Source organism: Melospiza georgiana, chromosome 2, assembly GCF_028018845.1.
Source record: "Melospiza georgiana isolate bMelGeo1 chromosome 2, bMelGeo1.pri, whole genome shotgun sequence".
NCBI classification, from domain to species: domain Eukaryota; kingdom Metazoa; phylum Chordata; class Aves; order Passeriformes; family Passerellidae; genus Melospiza; species Melospiza georgiana.
In genome coordinates, this window is record NC_080431.1 from 41,437,368 (window position 1) to 41,454,969 (window position 17,602).

The window sequence follows — 17,602 nt, forward strand, 5'->3', positions numbered from 1 at the left end:
GCTACCATGAAGCATGGAGAGCTAAAATGAAAATGCTAAAGTGCTTCCAGCATGAAGCTGCTCTTTTGTGTAATTATGCCTGCTGCTAATAAGCCTTCCATTACAGCCATGGCACAGGTTTTGCTAATCCATTACAAATGATTGGTTGGAATTTAAAACACTGCTGCAAGCATACCACTTTTCACACTGAGCTCACATTGTCAGATTTCAAACACTTTCCCCCTCCATAAGTGACAAGGTTGGGCCATGCAACAACAGCTTTTACCTAAGGGAAGTGTTGAACTTATCACTTGAACCCTCCCTTGGGATTCACCTGAAAAGTATTTTACTGAAAATAACGAGACTGGCTCTGACCATTTCTGGTGTCAGTGTGAACTCCAAACTCAGACATCAGGTTCTAAAAATGTGCTTTACTGCATAAATCCTGCCACTGATCAGCATTGCCTGTGGTGTGACAGCCTGCCTGAACAGGTGAACTCATAGGTAATTCATACTGAAATTTCTGACAAATCTCCTGTTCTAAAAACTCTAAAAGAAACTTTCATAAAAACTAAGAACATATCCAATACCTTGAATTGTACTCCAAGATGCCTAATTTGTTCTTATGTATTAGACATAACATTTATATTTTTGAAGTGCCACTCTATTTAAACCTTGACCAGTCACAGAGCTGTTACCCATAGAGCACTCACTTCCAAAGCTGCATTCAAACATACACTGCAGTTAGTTAGCTGACAGCCTGCAAGCCTAAAGAGAGGGGAGATTTCAGGAGTTCTCAGATAATTCTGGAATTTTTTAAGCCAAATAAGCATTAAGTAAACAGGTGTACAATAATGCAGGTGTCTACATGTGAGCCACAGTCTGCATGTCTGTTGATGTCAGTGGAGCTTAGACAGCCAAGCACCTTCCCTAACAGAGGACATGTTCCCACCAGCCCATGGAATCACAGCTTTGCACCCCTGGCTGTAAGGGGCTGATGTGCATTCAGTTGTTTGTTCATACCTCTCTGCTGCCCTCTCAACAGTACCACAGCATCCTGCACAACCTGCCCTGGCAGCTGCAGGAGTATCTCCCAGGCTTGCACCATATCCAGACCAGCCCTGGCTGGCTGTCCCAGACAACAACACCCCAGGCAGCACCCTGCACCTGGGCATACTGAGCAGAGCACACTGCCCTAAATGTACTCAGAGTTTAGCAGCAGTGCTGAGTTCCAGCTCTCCTGTACACCCATGCATTTGAAGGCTGTAACTTTAAACAGCAATTCTGCAGCTGATGAACTGAGGGAGAGCAATTGGTTCTTCTTCCTTGAACATTACCTTAAAAAATAATCCAACAAAATACAGCAAAAACCTCCACTAGAAATCATCTGGCTAATTTTTCTCCACTGGAATTGTTCTCTTTACCACTATCCCTACCTTGTAGTGCTTTCAGCAGCAGCTAATTAATGAAATAGGGGAAAAAGACAAACAAAAAGAACCCAAGAGGATGTCTCAGATTCAGTTGCACATCACATTTCCATGATGCCAGGTGGGGAGAAAGGGCCAAGATTAAGACAAAGTTCTCTTACATCATAATTTTAGCATCATTTAGGAAAACCCTATGTACAAGATTACAATAATGGAAAGGGCTTTTTAATGTGCAAGGTGCACTTCCACACTGCCATCTTGTGTCAATAACCAGGTTTGCTGAACTTGAGAACCAAACATGCTACAAATACTTCAGCAAGGATCAAAACAGGCAAATAACATTCATTAGGTGGGTTCCTCTGCCTGTTCCCTCCAGGGGAAGGAGGGGACAAAGGAATTTTTGTTACTCACATTTGCCAATGTGAATTAACAAATGCAGATTTGAAGGAGCCTTGTTTAAACCAGGATTTTATCATGGGTGGAAACTCAGCTTCAACTCTTGAAGAGTTTCAATTTTAGCTCTTTGAGGCCCACTAAATTTGAAATCCCACCCAACTGTACACAAGGAAGCTAATGACATAACCCAGCCTTTTTGCAGACATTTTGTGGGAAAATGAAATTGGAACCTGCATGGAAGTACTTAACACCATGTAGGAGAAGCCAGCCAGGCTCAGAGCATACCACTGCAGGCTGTGGGACATGAGTCAGGCAGCATTGCTGACCACAGGCTGCTAAATTTTCTTTCTTTCCATTTTTCACCACCAGCTAATTTCCATGCCCAAATGATTCCCATGGACAGGGAAACATGACTGGGCTCAAGATGCAAAAACAGCATCACCATCCCTAAATTTTCTCACAGTTTTGCTGCACAACACAGTCCTGGGAGAGGGGGAGTCATGGACAGGCTAAGATCAATTTGTTGATTAGAGGCTGAAAAACGTTGACTTGTGACCAAAAAAAAAAAGTGTCTCTCCGTGTATTTCAGGGCTGGTAGTGGAGACTGTAGATATCTGGAATTTGGGGGCCAGGAGGACAGTGGCTCATTGGTTCATTATTGTAGATGCTGTCTACAACAAATGAAGTCTGAGAACTACCATGTAGAGGGCCATCACACCATATTCACCAAGGTATGTGCCCTTAAGAGAAAGCCAGATCTGCACAGTACCTAAATCAGATACTGAATAGCTTTCAGGGAAGCAAGCTTCTTCCACAAGCAGCAGAGAGGACTCCAGAGAGCTGTGTGAGCAGGCAGTGTGACTACAGTCTGTACTTGACAAGCAGGGGCTTCACATTGCAGTGCTGTCATCTGTGTTCTATCATGTCATTACTTACCACAACAGTAAAAACCAAATTAAACACTTTACCAGTCTTTAACTGAATACCAAAAACCAGAGTCAAGTTTGGCAGATGATACATTTTAGATTTTTATGATAATTTTTTAAGGCAAAAAGTAAAACTAATGTTTGGCACTTTGTAATTCAGCAAGCAGCATTCAGTCACAAGCAGGAGAAATTAGAGGAGCACAGGTGAAGTTCTCCCTCTATGCCAAAACAGCACAATCTTCCCTCCTTGTTGCCCCCAGCTATCACAGCCACAACCTCTCTTCCCAATCTGTGAGCTCTCCTACACACCACACCCCCAAAATCCCCTGAGAGCAAGGAGCACCCTAAGCTGCTTTGCAGCCTCACTGCAGCTCTTCATGGTGCCATATACAAGCTCACACTCAAGAGCTCTCCTACACCTGCCAGCTTCCTCTTCCTCAGTTTTACCCACAAAATGCTCCCCCAAATTCCTCTGATCTACTCCTGTTGCGGTGTGATGTATAAATTCCAGTATACTTCCTATGTTTTTTCACTGCCTCCAAGGATATGGACACAGGAGGGTACATAACCAGGCATGAAAGGATTTGGGGAAGCCACTGACCAGAACAATTTGAAAGTCACCACTGAGACATAGAGCACATTCCAGCTGTGTTTTCAAGAGGAGCAGAACCTAACCCAAAAATATTTTTGGCACTTTATTTCTAGCAATAGCAGAGAAATTTTGAGGAACATCCACGTCTTTCAATTTTTTTCAGGGATGGGCATATAGCCTCACCACTGGTACTGAATACTCAAGGGAAAGAGCATGAGGAGATTGATGAAAAAGCTGTACAAAGACTTTGACTACAAAGGAAGAGAGAAAAGAAAGAACTATTGTTCTTGCATATATTTATGTGAACAACTTAATCCTGTCAGAACAAATATTTTTCCCAAGATGAAAATCAAACAATTTTATATTTCCACACACTACCTTAGACATGTTTAGCTGAACAGAAAGGACAAAAACTTCTAATAAATGCAACATCCAATTTTTTATTTACAAATATATGGTAATTCAACAACCATTCTCCACTCAGTTTGCAGAGGAAAGAGTGATAGTTACATTTCCAAACAGGAAAAGAAAACTCTCTCTCTTAAATGGATTCCACAGAATATTATGCCAACACCACTGAGCAAATTCTGAGATTATTCTTTGTATTTAGGTTTCAAAAAAGCACATAATTTTAGAAACCAGCATATGGAAAGCAAACACATTTGTGTGCATTTAAATGCAGCTTCATATTAACCTAGAGAATTCACTTTCAGTATATGTCAAAAATAAAGACAGCAATTGCAAATATATATTTATATTAGCTATTTCTCTAATGCTCATTTCAAGAGCTTAGAAACAAAATACCCTCTTCATATACCATTGGAAAGTCAACTAGTTGATTATAAGCCTCAAAAATATTTTGAAGTTATTACTGAAAATATACTTATTCTCTCTTGTGCTCTCGGTACTTGAAGCTGAAAATGTGAAAGCATTTTTCCCAGCTATTTCCTTACTGCAGTTACTTTCTTATAAATAAAAATAGTTACATGAAGAATACAAGGTATTGCTATGAAGACTAGACAAGCAAGAGTTACTCTTAGAAAAAAACCACACATACACACAATATATATATTTATAGATCTACATCAGCAGCAATCACCTCTTCTTGTATCTGCAACAGTGGTTTCATATCTTCATTTGCTTCACATGCAGGTTGGTTGTCCAGCTGTTAGGGGGAGACAAAAGAAACTGTAAGTAAAGTCTAGTTACTGAAAAACTTTTGTGTCAACAATTAACATTTTAAAGGTTAAAACAGTCACTTAATAGTCAAAAAATATTTTAAAGTTTCAAAGACTTATTGAAAATGGTAACATACTAATGTATACATTTGGAATCAAGCAAACCAAATTTAATGAACAATACAAATTTGAGTTGAATCCAATTATAGCACTGCAAGTATTTCAGGCCAAGTCATATTCCACAGAACATGCACTTTACCAAATTATCAAGAATTATTTTTAACTTACTTAATTTATTTTTAGTATTAGCACAGAGACAGAGTGATAGTTTCTCTAAATTTACCTTTCAATAATGCAAAATTTGCTAAATTAATATAATTTAGCAACAATATAAAGAACTTTTTTATCCTCTCTGCATACCTTTGTAGGTACTTGTCAATACAGTAGAACGTTCCAAGTTTAAACCACAGAATTAACACAAAAATGTGCAAAAATATCACATAACATTACATAAAATTGCAAAGTGAGTATTAATAACCCTACAGTTTATCAAACCTTTTAGCCAACATGCTCACATTCCAAATTAACAAATAATTAGCCAGGTTGATGTCAAATGCCAACTGCAAAAAACAGGAATTCACATCACAGGGCAGTGCTGTGCTGCCAATACATTTGCACTGCAGTAATTGCATAGGTGGGTTTTGTATTATTCAAACAGCTGATTTCAATGACTAATCACTAATTTGAATACTGTGTTCTGTACCTATAAGTTCTTACAACTCCTGATTTTACTTGTATCTCATAGAATTATGTTTTGAGGTGCCCACTGGCCCAGGTAGATGCAGTCTGAAGGGAAGGGAATACAAACATTTCCTCACAGATCAGCTCTGCTTCTGAAAGGCACTGCTGTGACGTAATGTCAAAGAGAGACTAAATAGCAATTCATCCATAATAAAATTACTTATCCAACTCATCCAGCAATATTTCCCCCCAAAAGAAAAGACAGATTAAAAAATAATGTGAGCACACTCCACAATGAGTCTCTCACACATTTGGGCACTTCAAATAGGAACACAGTTCAGTGTAGTCTTGTCATCAACAAGGAGATACATTCTCCAAACTTTAAATTAGACATGGTATGACCCAGTGCCCTGGATCACCTCCAGATGGGAGTGATTCTCTTCCTCCTTCCACTGATCACATCAGCCTCTGTGAATGCGCTATTACCCTCACAAGGTGTTGCGCTTTCTGGTTTTAGCTCGTGTACCACATCATAAGTTTTGTGACTTCTCTTCATGGAAGTCAAAAAGAGCCTCCAAACAGCAATGGCATCAGATGCAGAGCTTCTCTTTTCCTGAGCTAGGTTCCACAGCCAGCAGCTGCCCAGTTCCTGCTCAAACACTGTAGCATGAATATCCTGTTCCCTTCACTGCCTTCCAATCCACCATGAGAAGAATGTGCCGGGCTCATAAAGAAACACAGACATTTTTCCAGGAAGTAATTCAGAAAATATTTCCCTCCCCTGATTTTTATCATCCTACAGAATTCCACATTTGCTACATTAAAAAAAGCCATATAAAATTCCTGACACTTATCAAAATTAGGAAGTTGTCTACCATCATCTATGACAGCAGAAAAAAAGACCTAAAAACCACTACGCAAAGCCTTAACATCATGCTCCAGTAAATCAGAATTCTGCAAACCATAAGAAGGAAAAAAATTATACTGCACCTTTTAATTAAGATCTGTAAGTAAATCAATTCCTCCTGAACTTGTACCTAAACGAATAACCAATTACAGACCTATAATTCCAATAATAATAGCATCACAAAAAGAAACCAGCATTTGTGCCACCTGCACAAGATAAACTAACTGCTTTCCAGATATGTATTAGGACTGAATTAAATACATATTTCAGTTTACTTTTTAAGAAAATATAGACACTTTTTCAAAAGGCTTCTCTGTTATCAAGACAAGCCTGTTTAGCACCTGACAGCTCCTTGACACCACTTTCTTAGATCTATAAAGGAAGGAAGATGACTGTACCATGCTGTCTGCTTGAAACTGCGTAATAACAACTTGGTAAAATCAGCTACCAGTGAGTTAGAAATTAGGAATGACTACCCTACAAAAGACAGAAACTGGCAATCAAACCTTGCTGAACCTATTTGCTAATTTAAAGCTAAACATGAAAGCTATCAAGTGGCTCAGCTGTGCAAACACTTGAGGCTGTACAGCACAGAGTAGAGCTACAGTCATGCACACTGCAGTTGGATTGCCTTACTTTTAAATCTGATATAGCAGTCATTGCAGAAGAGTTTGTTGTTTCGGATCCTGACTTCAGCTCCAGAGCGGGATCCACCAAGGTCGCATCCACAGGCAACACACTGTATCACACAGGAATAATTAGCAACTCCTTCCAAAATACTAAGAAACAAAAATGCTGTTCAAAAGCAGCTCAGATTAAGCTCAACAAAGCCTGAACCATAACCCCACAATCACTAGAAGCAAATGTACAACGATTAGTAGATCAAAATGCAACCAACCCTGAGGAAGTATTTTAAGGCGACGAATGGACAATGAATAGCAGACCAGAAATGCTACACCAAGTAAGCAAACATAAAGCAGACGGTTTTTAGAGATTAGGTCACTTAATCTAATTTGAACTTTGGTTTCTCTGAAAACTAAAACTGGTTTGGCACAAAGAAAAATTTGTTCTCTAGATGGCAACAGGAATTTTGGCACAGAACACCTGGGTGTGCTACTTGCAGATTTCCATGTGGCACTACATGCTGCTGGTGTCCTCAGTCCCTTGGCACTCAAAGCAGAAAATACTCAGGCACTCCCAATTTCCTGGGCTTGCATCACTGGAACAAGTTCTGATTTGGATAGAGGGGGCTGATTTAATTTTTCTTGCATAAACACATAAGGGGCTTGCCCACTGCCATGCTAACATTAAACTATTTAGCTATGGTAGCCTGAACATGTACTTGTTGTGAATATGGACCACATCTGGAAGGAATGTAATCCAAAACATAATACTCCCCTTACGGAATTTATGAAAGACAGATACTTTCCCTGCTTAACCAAGTAATGAATCTTGTAAATGGCAGTCTTTTCAACAGCTCATTAATTTTCAGAAATTTGACAAACAGAAACTTGGCATTTTCTTATGTAGGTTATGAGCTACAGGTGGATGGTCTCACACAGAATACACGTCCTGCAGAAAAGGGTATGGCAACTGATCACTGTGGATTAGTGCTGCCTCTCCTGCTCAGGGAGGCAGAACCAGGAAGGGCTTGGAGTCAATCCCTAGTAATACTCCAGGTGATGCACTTGAGCTGGGCACGGAAGACAACTGTTCTGAACTACACACAGAAATATCTTTCTTGAAGTCAGGGAAGAAGCAGGGTCCAACAGCATCTCCAAGTCCCAGTCTAATTCCACATCTAGTCCGAGGGCAAGGGAATGGGACTGCTTTGCTGTCTTTTGCAGGCAAATATTTATTCTTTCAGCTCTGCAAACGCCCCAAGCTGATGGGAAATCATGTTAGTAGGTCTAGGTCTCAGTGCTGGGCATAAGCTAGTACACTTAGCTGGTGACTAGGGCTGAGTAGCATTAAACACACCTTTTGCTTTTTTTCTGGGCTTTATCCTGCCAGTTTGAACTCTTCCAACATGCCTTTAATTGGAAAACACCACATGAACACTGTCTGCTAAGGTTAGCTTAGAAAGGACGGGCAATTAAATGATTTAATTGCCAGGGTCCAGGTTGAGATTTTTTTTTTAGAGGAGCTGCTTTCTCTGGGAGAAGTGGTTCAGCATTTTCCGATATTTTGCCGCCTATTCGAAGAAGGAAATCTTCGATCTCACAGTCCATGTGCTCATCTTGCTTTTCAAAGTCCTACTTGTTAGCTCTGGAATTTAAGAAACACCTCTAGAGTAGAGTGCTAAATGCCTGCAAATGGGACTGCCTCATGGAAATATGCATGCACCAGGCTGTCAAGAGTAGAAGGCAAAGCAGGTGATTAGTAAGAACCCCTGTGAGCATAACACTGAGTAGCCATGCGTGCTCCTGATTAGTTCCTGTTCCTTCACGATGTGACTCCCAGCTCTCACCTTAAAGCAATGTAAATGATAACAAAGACCAAGAGACTCAATGATCATGGCTGCTCCTTTGCCCAGAATGTTATTACAGTATGAACAGATTTTCTTCCCACTGACTGACCTAAATATAGAACGAAAAACCTTAAAACCAGCTTGAAAATGTTTAAAAGACAAAGAAGAGTTATAAAATACTTTTTGAGATTGAAAATAAAAAACACATGGGTAAAAACTGGACTATTAGGCTGCTTGGAGAAAGTATACTGAAAATTAATATTATTTAGAGTAGATCTGAAAGACATGGAAAGCTGAAGTGTTATAATTTACATCAAATTTAAATAGGAACAAGTTAAGAAATTCTGTGACATTCTTGGCACATATCTCATTGTATAAAATAGCTTTTACAAATAAAAAACGTACTGTATAGTTCGGAGAGTAAGAACAAAGTTTTTGTGTTCCTGCCTTCTTAGTTGTGGGGAACTATGCAGAAGGCTAAGTTTTAGCAAGCACCATTTCCAAGTCCCACCATCTGCACCTTGTTAGATAAAAGAAGGCTAGCCCTAGACATAAAATATTATGTTAACTCTTTGAACATAAACCATATGAAGGTCAGTTTCCATAGATCTACCAAAGTGTTAGCAAATGGAAGTGAGAACAAATTAGCAAATATGGTTAAGAAGGTAATTTTCTTACATCATAAAGGATATAAAAGATTAGCTTAAAAAAAAATGCGGTCAATTTATCAATAATGCCTGAGAGTGTAAGAGCTAGTGAAGTAGTGTTTACTGCTGTTATTTATAACACGTGTAAGTCTGTGTGGGATGATTCTCTGGAGTACTATCCCAAGGTATTTTTAAAATGTTTTAAGTACATAAAACAGCAGAGTTATCTACCCTACCACAGTTGAATTCCATTTTTGTTTCAAAATGTGTTGCAATTCTTGCTTTCTCCTCCTAGATTAAAATCAACATCCTACTCTGTAATTCTCCAGGGTCATGGGTTATGAGCATTCCTGAGTGCTCCTCAAGATGATATTGACCACATGCCAGGAAGTGAGGAGGAGAGACCAAGATGAGGGTCATAAAGCGTGGGTTTCAGGAATCTTTTGTTAAAACAAACCAAGGAAAATAAATGTCAGAAATGCCATCTGGAACAGGCTTTTGCTAATCATTTTGGTAACCAACACACAGCTCGGAGACTGCAGATTGATTATTCAAATTCCTTTCTTTTTTTAACCAATGTCAAGCAGTGATGACAAATCTGGGGAATTTTCTGAGTGACTGGAGGAGGGAGGTAATACCAGCCCGTACTTCCACTGTCTCCTCCAGCTAGAAAACTCCAGGTACTTGTTAATCAATGTTATGGGCAAGAATCACACATATGCTGTAAGTCCAGCATATACACACAGTCTGCCCTTCAGTGCTGTCCAACATTTTTATCTTCCCAGAAGAAGGGCACCCACTCACCTGCTGCGTGTCTGGGACCCTGATTGGGAAGCAGAGAGGGGAGACTGAGCCCTGGGAGCTGTCTGGGACGTGGAGGGGGCTCTTGCAGAGGTGGCCACAGGAGGTGCTTTGCTGGAGGAAGGGGTGCACATGTAGGCTCGGTTTGAGGTGGACACCGGGCGGCTAGAATCTTGACTAGAAGATAGAGATAAAGAGGATGCAGACTGGTTCAGCCGTGAGTGGTGCCTCCATGACCTCATTCCTGAAGAATCAAGATTGTCCAAAGACTCCCCTCTGTAACAGAGATACAAGCACCTCAAATGTAAATGGCAGTACGGATGGAGCAACAGAGCTATATCCTGACTTTTTTAAGAGAAAGCCATTAATCTTGCATTTTTAATATTTTCTGGGATTAATACATTTGTTTGATCACCCTTGAGAGAATATTGAGCAATATTCTTCCTGCACAGATTTAAAATGTATGGGTAGGAAATTATCCTTTGTGTCCAGGCATAGTTCTCATGGTAAAAAAAAGGCGAGGCAAAAGCAAAACACTTCACTGCAGCCTTATCAGGGAGAGCTGTATCAAAATCCACAGTGCAGAAACAGACCTCAGATACCAGCTTTGTTTATGTTTTCTCCAAGGGATACCAGATCAAAAATAACAATCCACCCAGACTGGATAGCATCACCCAGGTACAAGGTGTTAGCCCAATAATCAAACATTCTCCTGACTGATAACTTGGCTGTTTCCTAAGGGACAAATCCAACACTCATACATTAAATAAAGCAAAAAAAACCGATCCCAACTTTATTACATATTTCTATGTTGAAAAAGGCATACTTCTTCACCACAAGAATTCATTTCCAAAACAGGTTGCCATGCTGAAATTCTTAAATGCATCTGTCAATGACAAGGCACACCATTGATTTCCATTGCTGCTGTACCAACCAAGAAATAAGCAGCTGAGTTACTAACAAGTCACATCCACATTCCTTACTTGCAAAAAAACCCATTCAATCCCAGCTGTAATACAGATACCTTCTTCTATCTGTGCTGCTATGCTGTCTGCCTTACAGCATTTCACAGACTCAATTTGTTTCTAGGCTCTGTAATACAGGCTAAAGCTCAGAATAACCAAAGCACAATGTATGATGAGAGACAGAGTTAATTTTTAATGTGATTCCTACCTCCTCATACTACTGCTGTACAGACTAATGGGCTCCTTATGTATACTGGCACTGCGCTGCCTAATCCAGCTGCTGTCCGTGTGTAGAGATGTTTTCTTTCTCATTTCCTGAAGGATTTGCTGTCTCTCCAGCTCTGCTGCAGACAGGTTTTGCTCCTTCTGAGACTTCTTCTGCGACTCACCCATGTTCCAGGACCTCTCTGAATACTTGCTCTGGGTACCTGTGCAGGCAACATGTGCAAACATCACCTCAGGGCACAGAAGCAGTTATGGTCCTGTCAGCACTCTGGCTACAATTCCAAGAGCTATTGTTCATCATTCCATTCACACGTTATTCCAGTTCCCTTTTACAGCTGAGTAAAACTTACCAATACAGCATTACTGAAATTTTTTTGTTTTATTTCCATTAATGTAGCCTTTTACATAATGCTTAATTTAAATACATTCTCCTTCACTTCCTAAGTGTATATGCATTGACATTTGTACTCTTTTTAAAAGGGTATCACCTCTTTTAGAGCCATAATTTAGACTCTTCCTCCAATACAAACTGAAACGTGTAAAATGCATAGTTAAATGACAGGATACATTTTTTCTCTTTAAAAGTTCATACTCTTTTCTTCTGTAAGTTGTCTCTGTTTACAAGAATTTCTTTCTTTCTTTCTTCAAGGCACTAAAAACACTGCTTTATATTGTTTTATATAGATACAAAGGGGACAGGTAAATCTTTCAGTTAATTGGATTATGTGTTAACTACTCAGTTGAAATGAAATTAATGGTATAGATGGTCTTTGAGAATTTGGAAGGGGAAACAAAGAAGCATTCTTTCTCCAATAGGTGTTGACATATCAGAAGGGAACAATTTTTTATTTCCTAGATTCAGTACATATTCTTCATAGTAAAAAAACAATTAAGAAAATTACTCAGCAGTAAGTCATTAAATTGAAATTTCAATCCTTTTAAATGCTGCTCTGACGGTAGATTAGCTCTTGGATTTCTTGGTATAGATTATCATTGTAAAATACTGCGGAAGTTTACTTTCTCTTTAGTTTCAATGACAGTGCTTTAATGTATGAAAGCAACATTTTTAATCTGCAATATATCCCTTAATATATCTACTTTTCTTTGATTACTTGTGTCTACTTTTTTAAACTGTGTTTTAGACATAAAAGTAGCTCGCAGGCATTTTTGACTGTAACATATTTATAAAATTGGTTTGTTTGCTTTGCACATAATTCTTCTAATATAACCAAAGTCATATATCTGAACTAGAGTCCAGGACACATATGCCATTGTGACATATCAAGAGCTGACTTCTTGCTCTATTATTACCACACTAACTGAAATTAAGAAGACAAAAAGTTGTATTAAATACATTCATCATCTTGGTATGTGCAGCTTTTTTTTTTTTTTACAAAACTACACATATCTTCAATGATAAAACTTCATGATTGATTTTATCTCATGTAAAAATCTTATGTTAAAATTTAGGCATCTAAGAGCCATTTGTAATCACTGTCTTCAAATGGGTAGTTAATCATATTTGTACTCAGCTTTTATGTTGACTGTATGATTTTCCTCTTGCTGTTGAAAGTTCATTAAATTGGGGCATAGTATGAATTCACAATGCAGCTATTAAAAATACTCTAAAAATTCATTTTCTTAGGGTGACTATGTACACGTTTTTTTCCTCCTACTTCCCTCCCTCCCAAAAATATTAAATATAATGGAAATTAGACATTACTTACCATTTCTGATTGTATTGACTTCATTCAGTTCTGTAGTTGACTTTGACTTATTCCTAAGGATGTAAAAACATCTGTCTTAATTATAAGACCTCATTACAGACACAGCTCTTATCATTGCAGATGACAGAACCAGTCCTCTTTTTTTCACTATTCCTCCCATCAACCATTTATGCTATACTTAAAACAAGAGGCAAAAAATAACTAAAGACCAAGAGGATGCTAAATGGAAAAAAAGTCAATATTTAGATCTCAATAGATAGCCACCAATTAAAAGTTAAAATTTTGCACTGAAAGTTGTCAATGCTTCAGGTATAAGGAACTGATCATTGTACTTGTTTCAAAAAAACAATTTAAAAAACCAAATTCTTCCCTGTGGAAGCTTTGTGAAGACTGCAGTCAGACAAAGAAGCAAGAATTTTCAGAGCAGATTTACAATTTCTTTTGCTTAATGAGAAACTGAAATCATACTTCAGCACTGTTACTAAACTGCAAGCAAAACACCCTCTCAAAACCCTGCATGCAGATTGCTTTTGGAAAAATTTTCTGTTCACTGATTATACCTAGCAGCATAATTTTTAATGAGTTTTAGCCAAGAAATGGCATTCAACAAAGGCCATATACAGGAAGACAAAGCCAAAAAGTTTGTTGTCTGACAGTACAGAGCAGAAGCCTCAGCAACACCTCTGCTGTATTATTAGTCTCAAGTAGTAAAGCCAATTTTTTAGTTTAAAATAACTCACAAAGAAAGGATTTTAAAAGAAATCCTTTGCTTGGTCCCAACTCAAAGCTGCTACATTAATGTTTTTACACATAACAGCATTGGCTGCACAGCCACATTTTGAAAGAATCTTGTCTTTTATGTAGAGATAAATGAAGCATAAACTACATCACATCTTGCTTCCTTAAGTTTTTACTGTCTGTCCTATGGTGTGGACCTGTTTTATTATCTATTTAAGAAGATGCAACACTCTCACAGCTGCTTGTAGTGAAGAAAAAAGCAGTGTCCTCCTCACACATATATCCAAGATGTAACTATTTAGTGCTTGCTCCTTCTGAAGTTAGATCTAGATCTTCCATTAGTAACAGACCCATTAAATGTACCTTGTAATTTTTGGAGTTCCTCATTATATAAGAGAGGTATGCTCACTTCAGCTATGAGAAGTGATTAATTCTACAGCAGAAGTCACCTTTCAGAACTACTGAGATGCAATGCAAAACAAAGGCTTAATTTGTAAAGCAAGAGATTGTACCTTAAAATTTACTTGTGTAAATTACAGGAGTAACATGCACTATCCCCTTGATAAATATCCTGCTGCTGCCTCTCACTTCCCTTCTTGTTTACTCTCTCAAGTTGCACAACCCGAATTGGGATGATTGCAGCTTAGTTTGTTGAGCATGCTATGACACAACCACAAGAGATCTGAAATTGTTTTCCAGCCAGGTAAGTTTAGTACTACCCACATATTTACCTCCTCACAGTTTTGTTTCTCCCCATAGAATCCCACTGACTAACTGTTGCTTACAACACAGTGTATAATTTGACAAAAGTTTGGCCATTTGTTTTTTCAATATGAAAACATGCCATAAAAACGGCAAAACACAGCAGCAGTCCAACATATCCATTTAGCTGCTATGACTAAAGTTTATTAGAATTTTAAAAGTTTTCTAACAAAGAAATGGTGATGTTACAGTTGGTGTTGAGATTCAATATTGGACATACCTGTCAGCAAACGACTGGCCAGGCTGCGCCTCAATGGTTTTAGAAACTTCATAACGCTCATAATGTCTATGGGAACGAAAAGAAACGTTATGTTCACATACAGAAAAAGACACACATAGTTCCTAAAGGAAATATTCAAAATAGATCCTGAAGGAAAAAAAAAACAAAACAACCAGTTTAAATTAAACCCCCCAAACAAGTAAAGTTCTAAGGAGTCTTAATTTAACAGTCAGAAATACAACTGATAAAAGAAGGCAGAAAAAGAAGAGTTGACAGAAAAACTGCCTGAACTTACATTTTTGTGAAGTGACAAGGAAACCAAACATGAGCCTGCCAGAATGGTTATTGCTAAAGATGTTTCAACTGTGTATTGATTCAATTTCTTATTACCTGTCAATGACAGGATGGCCAGCTCGATCCTCTATTGTTTTAGATACTTCATAGCGCTCGTAATGTCTAGAAGCAAAATAAAGATAAAATGCATATTAAAAGAAAATTCTAGAAATTGAGCAAACAGTAAGTATCCCCAGAGAAAACTTAGAAAGTTCAGCTCTGTTAAAAGAATCCCAAAGACTAAGGTGCTGCAAAAATTACAAGCATCAGTATACAACAGTGATTATCTCACCCATTTCAAAGCCAGGAGGAAAATTTTGTCAAACCACAGCTGTTCTATAAAAATTACATTTTTATTGCAGAAGAGTATACAGGTGCAGTTTATAAACTCACAAAGTTCCACAGAAAACACTCTTTAGCTGACTGTCCCCTCCCTCCCTTTGCAGCAAGTATCATGCCTTTGCAGGTGTTTATATAACGTTTCAGATTTCAAGTCTTATCTTTGGATATCATCTTATAGCAAATATTTAACACCAGATATTTTAAAGCCCAGTTTCACTGAACTTGCTCCTTTACTATTAAGCAAAACCTCCCGTGTTTAGCAAAACTCATCCTTTGGCAGCAACCTCAGAGGCAATGAAATCCCTGTGGACTAAAGAATGTGCCAGGGATTTAGATATGCAGATATTACAGCAGCTTAATAAGTTACCACACAAAGTCCTACTTGCAACTGGGACAAGCTAAAACTGTAAAGTTATCCTGGCTCTGCTGTCAGGAAGAACCTGTTCAGCCATTGTAGCATTGTATCTCTGCTTTGCTCAGCAGGCATATCAAGCAGCAGTCATTTAGATAAAACTAAAGTAACTCTGGGTCTTACAACCTCTTCTGCAAATATATGCAGTTTTTTTAAATCATACTACTTTCTCCTAAGGCTTAGCTTGATACTACGTGTTCTCTTTAGTCATCTCTTGTTACTTACATAGGAAAAGAGATAAACCTTAAGAGAAGCCATAAGTCATACACAAGGCAGTAAGGCAAATGGAGACAAAATAATGAAAGGTTACTGGTTTAATCTGTTTTCAGACAGATTAATTTCCTGTAACAGTAGTCTGAAAACTTCTGGGCAAGAACACAAATTGATAACTAATAGGTGGGGATTTGTTTGTTTGATTGATTTTTAAATCAAGGTGCTGAAGAAGGTAATGAGAGGAACAAACATTTCTGCAGTGGATATTTCTAACAGGCTATGATATGTAAGCAAGTAACGGTTCACTCATATACCATGATATCCCTCACATGTCAAATTAACCCAGTAGTTAAATTACAATTAAGCTTTATTGTAACACTGTTGAATTAAAATGAGAGATAAATATGTAAAAATCAGCCATACATTTGTTGAAAAAGTGTTAACTTTGTATTTCTTCTGGAAGCCCTGTATGTTGAGTCACTGGCTGTCACGTTGAGTCACTGGCTTGTGCACAATTCTTACAAAATTTTCTCATTAAGTCCTTCAGATCCTCTTTCATTTGGTTGTAATTACAGTACTTACATATCCCATTAAAAAAAAAATAGCTGAAGTAGGGAAATATAGCACTTGATTCTTGGGGAAGGACTGTGTTATGCCTGATCCTTCCATCTTTGGAAAGAAAGACTATGGTAGAGGATTTTTCCACCTAGTGACTGAAGCATAAATCTCACATGAACATCCTCATACATTCAGGACAGACACAGCCCCGTTGGACACGGATTTGAATTTGCAGAAGGAAGAGAAAGTACATCCTAGCACAAGTGCTCACCTTTGGTACTGAGGCACCTCCACTGACGCCTCCCTCTGCTTTTCCACCTGCCGCCTCTGCTCCTCCAGCTCTGCCTGCCGCCTCTGCTCCTCAGCCTGCTGCTGCTCCCTCTCTTTACGCTGTCTCTCCAGCTCCAGCTCTTGGAGTTCCTGTTCTTGCTCAAAATGCCTGGTTGCTTCTTCCTGGATCATCCGTTCCTCCTGAAGCCTCCTCCTTCCTTCCTCCTCATGCAGCGAGCTCGCTGCCAGCTCATTTTCTCCATCTCGTTCTGGCTCCTTGGGAGCATTTGCTTCTGGGCTTGCTGTCCAGCTGGACACAGGTGGAGCCTGAGAAGTGATAGATGTTGTATTTAGGGTTAGAACAGTCTGCTCCTGTAGCAAAGAAAAAAAAAATAATGTTTTTAGGGAAGGGATCTGTTTTTTAAATAGATTGCTCTTGCTCCCTGAGGAAAGGTAATTTATTCTATAAGGTAAGCATGTATAAAAATCATCCCCAGCACTTCCAGTGCAAGATGCAGGGCACAGTTTGGTTGCACATTCTCCTAATTCAAGAGCTTCAATCCACACACCAGCCTTAGCAAGCACCACAGGCAGCGTGGCCACAACTATGTGAAACATTCTGCTTTCCAAAGTATCGTTTACATGTCAAACCATCCCTTCCCCACTTAAATACCCATGGAAAACAAACCCTTCCATGATACCCAGCATTTCTCCCTAGTGTTTTGACTTAGAAACCTGAGACCTATTTAAAAGTGTATACACAAAGATATACA

The 17,602-nt window shown here is 38.7% G+C and overlaps 1 protein-coding gene across 11 annotated transcripts in view; it reads right to left on the reverse strand.

The window, feature by feature from the left end:
- Positions 1 to 3,744: 3,744 nt before the first annotated feature.
- The window catches only part of LMO7 (LIM domain 7), a 132,364-nt gene continuing 118,506 nt past the window's right edge, over positions 3,745 to 17,602 (reverse strand). For 8 of the 11 annotated variants that reach the window (XM_058019271.1, XM_058019268.1, XM_058019272.1 and 5 more), the window contains 9 exons: positions 16,831 to 17,201; positions 15,092 to 15,157; positions 14,702 to 14,767; positions 12,982 to 13,034; positions 11,238 to 11,457; positions 10,068 to 10,340; positions 8,617 to 8,725; positions 6,783 to 6,885; positions 4,368 to 4,485 (listed from right to left, as the gene is read on the reverse strand). In XM_058019271.1, the coding sequence (XP_057875254.1) occupies positions 4,463 to 4,485; positions 6,783 to 6,885; positions 8,617 to 8,725; positions 10,068 to 10,340; positions 11,238 to 11,457; positions 12,982 to 13,034; positions 14,702 to 14,767; positions 15,092 to 15,157; positions 16,831 to 17,201 (1,284 nt within the window). In that variant the 3' untranslated portion in view covers positions 4,368 to 4,462. Of the gene's footprint in view, positions 4,486 to 6,782; positions 6,886 to 8,616; positions 8,726 to 10,067; positions 10,341 to 11,237; positions 11,458 to 12,981; positions 13,035 to 14,701; positions 14,768 to 15,091; positions 15,158 to 16,830; positions 17,202 to 17,602 lie in introns of all 11 variants that reach the window. The other 3 variants (XM_058019267.1, XM_058019270.1, XM_058019269.1) reach the window with 3 other exon arrangements.